At 43.1% G+C, this 9,133-nt stretch overlaps 2 protein-coding genes across 2 annotated transcripts; one reads left to right on the plus strand and one right to left on the minus strand.

Moving 5' to 3' along the window:
• Positions 1 to 203: 203 nt before the first annotated feature.
• Positions 204 to 3,262, plus strand: LOC126076323 (olfactory receptor 8S1). Its single transcript, XM_049884878.1, has 2 exons — positions 204 to 976; positions 3,100 to 3,262. The coding sequence occupies exons 1-2, from the start codon at positions 204 to 206 to the stop codon at positions 3,260 to 3,262; spliced, it is 936 nt and encodes a 311-aa protein (XP_049740835.1).
• Positions 3,263 to 5,792: 2,530 nt separating this feature from the next.
• LALBA (lactalbumin alpha) lies at positions 5,793 to 8,611 on the minus strand. Its single transcript, XM_049883023.1, has 4 exons — positions 8,094 to 8,611; positions 7,609 to 7,767; positions 7,036 to 7,111; positions 5,793 to 6,514 (listed from the first exon to the last, which is right to left on the minus strand). Exons 1-4 carry the CDS (start codon positions 8,224 to 8,226, stop codon positions 6,454 to 6,456), a joined length of 429 nt encoding a protein of 142 aa, XP_049738980.1. The 5' UTR covers positions 8,227 to 8,611; the 3' UTR covers positions 5,793 to 6,453.
• Positions 8,612 to 9,133: the final 522 nt, after the last annotated feature.

A 9,133-nucleotide genomic window follows, 5' to 3' on the forward strand; every position in this document is an offset into this window, starting at 1 on the left:
TTCTCCATCTTGGCCTATAGATTACTGACTGAGCTGGGAAGGGCTGATGAGGTGTGACATGGCAGGGCTGCCTCTGCTATACATCATCTATCCTGGGTCAGCCCTGAAGCTTTACTCATGGTGCCTCATCTCCAAGCATGTACTGAATGATGACCCATTTGAGTGTTCTTTCCAGTTCTTGTAAAGGGAAACTTGACTGTTCCATGGAAGTTAGCAACGTAACCACAGTCACTGCGTTTGTTCTCCTGGGGCTATCCAACAACCCTCAGATTCAGGTATTACTCTTTGGGCTATTCCTGGTGATTTACCTCTTGACCCTCACAGGGAACTTGATGATGTTGCTGGTGATCAGTACCGATTCCCACCTCCACACTCCTATGTACTTCTTCCTGAGTCACCTCTCTTTTCTGGATGCTTTCAGTTCCTCAATCATTGTGCCCAAACTTCTGGAGAACCTCCTTTCTAGGTGGAAGATTATATCCCTCCTTGAGTGTTTCACCCAGATCTCTTTGGTCATATTTTCTGGAGCCACTGAAGCTTGTCTCCTTTCAGTCATGGCCTATGACCGATTCCAGGCTGTGTGCCACCCTCTGTTGTATGTAGTGGCTATGAACAGAAGGGTATGTACTGGCCTGGTGGGGGCATGCTGGACCGTAGGAATGGGGACCAGCCTGATCAACACACTCCTCTTGGCTCAGCAGTACTTCTGTGGCCCCAACCTTGTCCGCGGTTTTGCCTGCGAGCTTCCCTCAGTGCTCCTGTTGACCTGTTCTGACCCTCACGCTAGCATTGCCTGTATCTTGACCACCATGGTGGTCCTGGGCCTGGGTACCCTTGTCCTATTGCTGGGTTCCTACACCCATATCATCATGACAGCTCTGGGAATCAACTCTGCCAAGGGTCGGAGCAAGATCTTCACTACCTGCTCTTCTCATTTCCTTGTGATCACCATCTTTTATGGTTCAGGACTTTTCAGGTATGTCACATTATACCTCCTGAATGTAAATGTGGAATATTCCTCACCCTAAAATGGTCTTGGTCTTTAGAACAGAAGCATTGTGAAGTAGCAGGAAAAGTAATTACATTGGGATTCAGAAGGCTTGGATACCAGTCCTGGCCGTGCTGTCAACTAGTTGAGTGACCATAAAGAATCCATTTTCTTTCTGAGTCCTCAATTGTCTACTCTGAAAAGTGAGCTTAGACAAGGACTAAAGATTTTTCTCCTTCATTAACCTATGATTTGGGAGTTCTAAAAAGAATATCAGAGAAGTTTTGGTAGGTTTTTATTCAGCGCTAGGAAAAAATATAAAACATATCATCTTTGAAACAGATGCCATCTTTCGTTTCCACCAGAAGATGAAGTCTCCAAAGCTTATTTGTGTAATAACTATTTATTAGGCACCTATTATATATAATATATATATATTATATACCAATTGCTTTACATAGTCAAGCTCAATTTTAATATATATCATACTACAAGAGAGATATTATTAATGTCACTTTCAGAGAAGAAACCTGAGATTCATGAGTGACCAGGTAACTTTTGAAAGGTCCCACAACAAGCCAGTAATGAAGCCATGATTTGAACCAAGTTCTCACTGACTTCAAATCTCATGCTCTTTGAGAAAATACTTCTCTCAGACATAAACAGCTCTGGCTAAAGAGTCCTCCCTTACTAGAAAAGTAGATGATTAACGCCTGTGCTCTCCGCTAGTGAACTGGAGGTGGATTTGCATAAATTGCTCAATACTTTTCTCACCTTCTATAAGGAACAATTAATCATGTGTATATGGGGGGAGGAAAAAAAGTCCCCATATTATCATCATAACTATTATGGAAAGATGACTTGAGGGGAAATCAGGGGGTGGAAAAGAATGGTAAGAAATGGCCCGGGAGAGCGCACCTGAGCCTCGTGGAAGACAGGCTCACCAGCCACAGGCATTCCTGCAAACAAATCTCTCTCTTTGTCTTAGTTCCCTCATATACCATAAGAAGATAATAAGATTTCTTCTATCTACTTCACTGAGCCCTGGTGGTGCAGTGGTTAGGCATGTGGCTGGTAACCAGAAGGTCACCAGTTCAAACTCACCAGCTGCTCCTTGGAAACCCTATGGGGCAGTTCTACTCTGTCCTATATAGGGTCTCTATGAGTCAGAATCGACTCAAAGGCAACAGGTCAGGTCTGGTCTATCTACTTCACAGAAATTCTAGGAAAGGAAGATTAGATAACAAAGAATGACATTAAAATGGATGGCTTTTTTGGCCAAACACGACAAAACCCACAAGGGACATTCTTAGGAGAGTCTATACGTATTCCAATTATGATGGTGTCATTGCAGAAAAAAAAAATTTTTTTTTTTATAATGCTTCTTTATTAAATACTTTCAGTGGCACTTAACGAAATGAACCAAAAAATTTAATCTCATTGTTTTGGAGATATATCTTGTTTAACATATCTTTATCTCCCACTGTATTTCAGTCTTGGCTTCAAATGATAATTGGTCTTTTCCAAACCAAACTAGAAGGACAAGCGTTTGTTCAACTAGGCGTTTTAAAAATAGCGTGCTACGACTTTGAGAGTAAATTCCAGAGCCATAAATATTGGGAACAATAGCAGCATCTTTAGACTAAGCATACAGTTTTGTAAAAAACAGTCATCTCAAGATGAGAACATGTGTCACTGCTGTTTAGTATACGGGGAGGAGAGGAGATAAAAAAAACTGATATTATGATTATAACTGTTATAGAAAGATGCTTTGAAGAGTATGCAGTGCTCCAGAAATGCACGAAATTATTATTATTAGTTCTATTCTAACCTACAACCTTTGATATCCTGCAGAACTTCCTTTTTCCCCAAGGGCAGTTTCTATAAACTTCTGCATAAGGTCACTCATCTTTGAAGGCAATTTAAAGACAGAAATTACTGACTTCTCACTGATCAGACAGTCATTTCTAGATACTTCCACCAGTGATAGTTGACTCAGCTCTGAGGACTCCCTTTGTAGAGTTCTCCAGGATGGAATGGACCATTGCTGCCAATAGTATTATGGCTGTTGTCCTGATCTCAGTTTACTCCTTTGTGCAATTCCCTTCAAGGTACATGACTCCAGCAACCGGCTCAGCCTTAGAGCAAGTGCTCTCTGTGCAATACAGCGTGGTGACCCCACTGCTAAACCCCCTCATCTACAGTCTGAAGAACCAGGAGGTGAAGGCAGCTCTGAGGAGGATGTTGGCCAGGAAGTCCAGGCTTACCTTCTAGCCCAGACTCCACTGCCTCACCAGGAGGAAAAGTCCTGGGAGGAAGACAGACAGAAAGAGCTATGATCGCTAAGCTATCTCAGCTTTCATCCCTATCCAAAGCAGTAATCTTCATTTCTCCGTCTTCAATGTCCCCTGAGTAAATCCCCACAGAGCAGGTAACACCCATCCACAGGGTGCTCAGTCACTACACAAGAAAATTCTGAAAGCCTCACTGGCCATTTCTACAGCTATTGACTTTTCCTCTTTTTTCTTGTCCTTTCTCTCCACTCCTCCCTTTTCTGCCATTCCCTCTCCTTTTTACTTTTGTCTATGAAGTTGCACAAAGTGTAAATCAAATACCCCATTCATTCTGGGAGAGTCCATCTTGGGCACCGTGAGACCGAACGCCTCCTTCGTTCCCATCTCTGAAGACCCCTGGAAAGATCCACAGCTCCATATAACTTAGAAATAAAATAAAATGTGTGACTCCTCCTGTCTTCACTCTTAACAACTAGTTTCTCATGTAGAGCCTAGCAAATAGCAAATCCTCAATAACTATTTGCTGAGAAATTAAGGAATGAATGATGGATTCATCTAAAGAGCCATTTCTCTTGCATGGTCATAGGAAATGGAAGGTGGTGAGTATCTTCCACTAAGGCGTAAGCATCATGAAAGCAAAACCCCTATCTAATAGCTTCTGAATCCCCAGTGTCCAGTACAGTCATCATATAATGAGCTGTCAATTAATGTTAGATAAAGAAAAATAACAAATGAATGAGAGAGAAGAAGGATTGGAAGAAAGCGCATATGGAACAGAAAATTTAATTTTATCCTGTAAAATTCCTCCCTCTGCAACAAGTCACATGTCAGAAGAAAGTAGCAGGGAGGAGAAATCAGGATAAGACAGAAACAGAATCCGTACTTTTGGGCACAGTCCTGAGTTCTCTTCACACAGGACTCCACAATGCTCTGCACTCTGACAGCCCCTGCCTTGAGCCTCCCCACCTCCCATCTTAGCCTGTACCCCTTCCAGTTTCAAGCCTGGAGGAAAGGAGTTGGAGAAAGCAGAACAAGTGCTCCGCTGCCACCCCACTGCCAGTTCAGCTCCCAAGACAGTTCTCAGGAATAGAACAACAGCAGTTTCCTGCCCTGCTTCTACTCGAAGCCAAGAGATCTGCATCAGTCAAGACCACTTCCATGTCAGCAACTTGGTTTCTATCTATTCTTGATCCTCTGACCCTCAGGCAAGGCCCCCTTGACAAATAAATCTAATCATCAGTATCCTTCAGCAGAGGCCCCTTAAGATCATGGCCTCATATATGGGTGTACCAGTCCTCACAGGTGAAATTTTATGATCTCTGTAGGATGAAGGAGAGAGGTATGGGGCTGAGCAACACAGCCCCAGCTTTAGTTGCATTTCTGCTCTAGTTACTTGATGGGGCTGATCTCTTCTATTTTCCAGAATACATGGCTTCCTGCTGGTGTAGCTGAGGCAGGGTAAGAGATAAGAAGTAGATGTGTGAGTTCAGTGGGAAGGATTGTCACCCAACCCTGACCTCCCACACGTACCCCCTTACACAGAGGTTATTCCTGAAACACTGTGGACTTGGAGAAAACACATTTGTCTCATAATTAGGAAGGGAATAGCAAGCAATACCCCTGGGAGGGGCATAACGTTGTGTTTAAATTCTCACTAAAAAGATACAACTAATACCAAGTTATTTCCTGAGAGTTTATTTTAACTAGGTATAGGAGAAGGGTGGATTCCCTGCCCCTTGCCTGACCCTACAGGTCCCCAAACAGGCCATGGGGGCTTCATTTGGGACTACTGATCCCTTTAACAGGGAAATATGGTCTGGTTGGATAAAGTCCCAACGGTATAAGGGGTGCCCACCCAGAAAGGAGTGTAATCAGCAATATTAGACCTCTTATGAAGGCAAGGAAGGCAGAAAGAAGATGCAAATTTCATTCCCAACTAATTCAAAAATGTGGTAAATTCAACTGGAGTTTTGGAATGCTAGATTGTCAAAGCTGGCAGAGATCTCAGAAAACCATCTAGATCAAAACTCACTTTTTAAGATAAGGAAATTGAAACACAGAGGACAGAGATGGCCTCTGGTTCACACCAGTAAGAGTAGTGGAAACAGACTTTAGGATGCAAACCTCCTGACTCTCTGATTTCACATATCCTATTATAGTTATTAGAATAAATAAAGTCTTACAAACTTTCTCTGTAAAAACAAGCAAAGCAGAAAGGAGGAGTAATGTAGTGCAGGGTCCCAATCTAAAGACCCAGGTGCTCAGGTTCTTAAGAATTACTGAGCTAACTGCAAGGCTCCTCTGTTCTATCTCTGGTCTCAGGATAGTCACTCTCTCAGATCCTCAGTAAAAGGTATAGCCTTATCAAAAGGACAAGAAAATCACTCAACCTCTTCGAGTCACCCATTTCAGATTCCTGGACCCCCTGCCCATGCTGTTTTTCTCCCACCCCACCTGTTGAAGTCAAACCTACACTTCAAAACCAGCTTAAGTGCCACCCCTTTCATGAATCCTTTCCTGGTTCCTTTTTTCCACCACATTCCAAATAGAAATGACATTTCCTATTCTGAACGATGGGGATACATTTTTAACCTCTCTCAAGATGCCTATGGTACTATATAATAACTATTTATTAATATTTATTTATCTTTACTACTAGTCCTTGAGAGAAGAGAACCTTTTAGCCAACTTTGAATTCCCTCTAGTTCTTTGAATATATTAGGTGATCAACAAAAGATTGTTGAGCTCAATTGATACAGAAAATAAACCCCATTTTTCTGTTAAAATTTCACCCAGTTTCTCTTCAGTAGAGATGAGAAGGTAGCTATGACCTATGACTCCTGTGTTCACCAATTCACTCTGTCTCTTCCCTTCACCTCCAGGAAGAAAATACAGCCAGCCACTCAAAGTCAGGCCTTTTATTCAGGACAGAGGTGGAATTCATTTCTGTAGAGAAAATTCCATCAGGGGCACTGATCAAGGGTCTGAATTCCAGTGCACTAGTCACATGTCCCTGGAGAATAGTCCTCAAAGTCCAATGGTGTCACTAAAGGACCCAAGGCTCAGAGACAAACCAGCTTTAGGGGGTAGAAGGAAGTAAATTCAGGGATCATTAGGGAAGAGGAGTTTTAGGAGCAGAGAGAAAGCAGGAGCAGCAAGGGCAGCAGGCACTCACAACTTCTCACAGAGCCACTGTTCCAGCTTCTCAGAGCAGAGAGGTTTATGGGCCAACCTGGTAATAGAGAAAGGAACAAGGCTACTTGGCCAGCTGGAGCTTAGCTCAAACTTCAATCTAACTTTATCCCAAAAAGGAATGATGTGGAAGAGTGTGGATGACAATTATAGAAAGACTTTCCCAGCTAGACGGCAAGGGACACTGAGCTACCTAATGGTATAATGTCCATACTCCCAAAGTCAAGAAAACTGTAGGAATAAAAAAGATGTACAATGACACCTAGGGCTTGCTTTAGGGTCTAGAACTAAACAAGTAGAATTAAATGTTCAAGGACAGGTGAAGGGAGAACTGGATATTAGCCCTCCATTAGGGAACCCCTTATTAGGAAAGTTGCTAGACAAGAGTGGAGCAGGAGAGGCTTAAGAGTTGGAGACCAGAATCTGCTCAATAAGTTCTTTTTTGGAGACTGTATTCTAGATTAAATGACAGACTGAGAGAGGGAAAGAGAAAGGACAATGGTGCTGTGGGCTAAAGGGGTGAGGAAAAGGAGGTAAGGGGGAAATAAAACAGGGATTTACCAGTAGTCAATTCCTTTGCTATCCAGGATCTTCTTGGCACACATCATGTCATCAGTAAGGTCATCATCTAGGAAGTCTAGCAAGAGTTTCAGAGGAAAGAATAAAGCAGTTAATAAGTATTAACCAGAGGAGTGATGCGTTTCCCTCTTTCCTAGATCCAGTTGGTCTGTTTCCTCTCTGAACTGAAGGCTTACGCCAGTTGTCTTTCTATATGAAAAGGTCAATATGGTAATGCTTCCTTCAGGGTAGAAACTCCCTCCACATCCCTGGGAAGTCTCTGGAAGAGTTATCAACTTCATCAACTGAATTGGCCTGAAAATATCCTGAAATACCAGGCTTTAAGACTCCCAGAAAGCTCAGGTTTCCTGCCCCTGAATTACAGGAGACTGTCTGGGATTTGGTAATCGTTAAAAAATTCACACAGCTTTTTACTCAGCACTGCCAATTCAAGTCCCACAGTTGATGTGGAGTCCAGCCAAGGCAGTGAGACAAGAGATATGCTTGACACTGAGAAGGTAATTATCCCAGGGGCAAGATCCAGAAAAACAGAGGAACAAGGTAAAAGCTACTCACTGTCACAGGAGATGTCACAGATGTTCCTTGACTGAGGGATCTGGTGGTCCCTGCACCAGTATTTATTACTGATCTGGAAGAGTCCATATTCTGTGCTGCCATTGTTATTAACTATGGTTTGTGTATCATAACCACTGATATGAAATATGGTACAGGTAACTAAAGGAAAGATAGGAAAGAGATATCACAGAAATGTCCAGGCTCGGTATGAATGAATACCCATGGTCCCCAGTTAGAAAAAGGCTCTACAACCAATCTCCAAAGATGAAAAAACAGAGTACTTTGATGAAATGAGAAGAGTTCCAAAAAGATGGGAGCAAGGAAAGACAGGAGAAGAAATGGGATAAAAGACTAAACAGAAGCAGAGAAGATAAGATGATTGTTAGGTAATTAAATAAAAGCAGAGGAGAGAAGGGGAGAGAAAAGGATGATAGAGGAGAGAATCAGATGGGGATTGGGACAAAGTAGGGGCGCAGGGAACTCACATTCTGGCAAAGTGATGCCTGCATAGCCGTCTATGTCTTTCAGGACCTGGGACAGCTCACATTTTGTAAATTGTTTGGCCTGGATGGCAGGGAACAGTATGCCTACCAGGAGCAGAGGGACGAAGGACATCATTTTGGCTGCCTCCAAGAATCTGAAATAGGGTGCCACTCAGCTTCACCTCCTTTTATCCATGAAAAAAGCCTCGAGGGCCCTGGCGCCAAGCCCTACATCTAGGAAGAGGATAGAGACTGGTCATGCCAAGAAAGAAACACTAAGCCTGCCAGCTTCCTTCCGTAATTTCACACTACGTTTCCTTCCCTTTCTCCCAACCTTTAGTCCATACCAAGTATTGTTTTCTGCCCAAACAGAGTTCCAAGCATGATCCTGATTACCATTTGGCTTTGTTTGTACCTTTGTTTCTTGTAGGGTCAGTTCTAGGAAGCAGGAAATGCCCAGCCTACTTCAGGAACAAAGGAGGCCTCAGTGACAATACAAGTGTGACAATTGGAAAATACAATAAGGGCCCATGGCCAACTCCCCCTTCCCCCTAGAGACATACTAAATGTGAAAAGGGAGTGTATGTCATTACATGCCATGGTCCCAGCATCAGGGCTAGCACTTTTCCAGCTAACCCAGCCATGGAACAAAGCCCAGGGAAAGTCTCTGGTTCATGGCTAACAGCTCAGGAATAGGGATAGAATATGGGAACATATTGAGAATGAGACTATCAGAATCAGATATTACCTGGATCCAGAGACTTCCGGCTTAAGGAAAATGGGGAACTTGAAAAGCATGTATGACAACATCTAGCTATCTTATAGGTCATTATCAGGGCCCCCATTCCAACCTCCACTACCACTAACCAACCACATACTACATTGGAGTCCTGGTTGTGTAGTGGTTAAGAGCTACGGCTGCTAACCAAAAGGTCAGCAGTTCAAATCCAACAGCCACTCCTTGGAAACCCATGGGGCAGTTCTACTCTGTTCTATAGGGTCACTATGAGTTGGAATTGACTCGATGGCAATGAGTGCGGTGG

Source organism: Elephas maximus, chromosome 4, assembly GCF_024166365.1.
Source record: "Elephas maximus indicus isolate mEleMax1 chromosome 4, mEleMax1 primary haplotype, whole genome shotgun sequence".
Classification (NCBI taxonomy): domain Eukaryota; kingdom Metazoa; phylum Chordata; class Mammalia; order Proboscidea; family Elephantidae; genus Elephas; species Elephas maximus.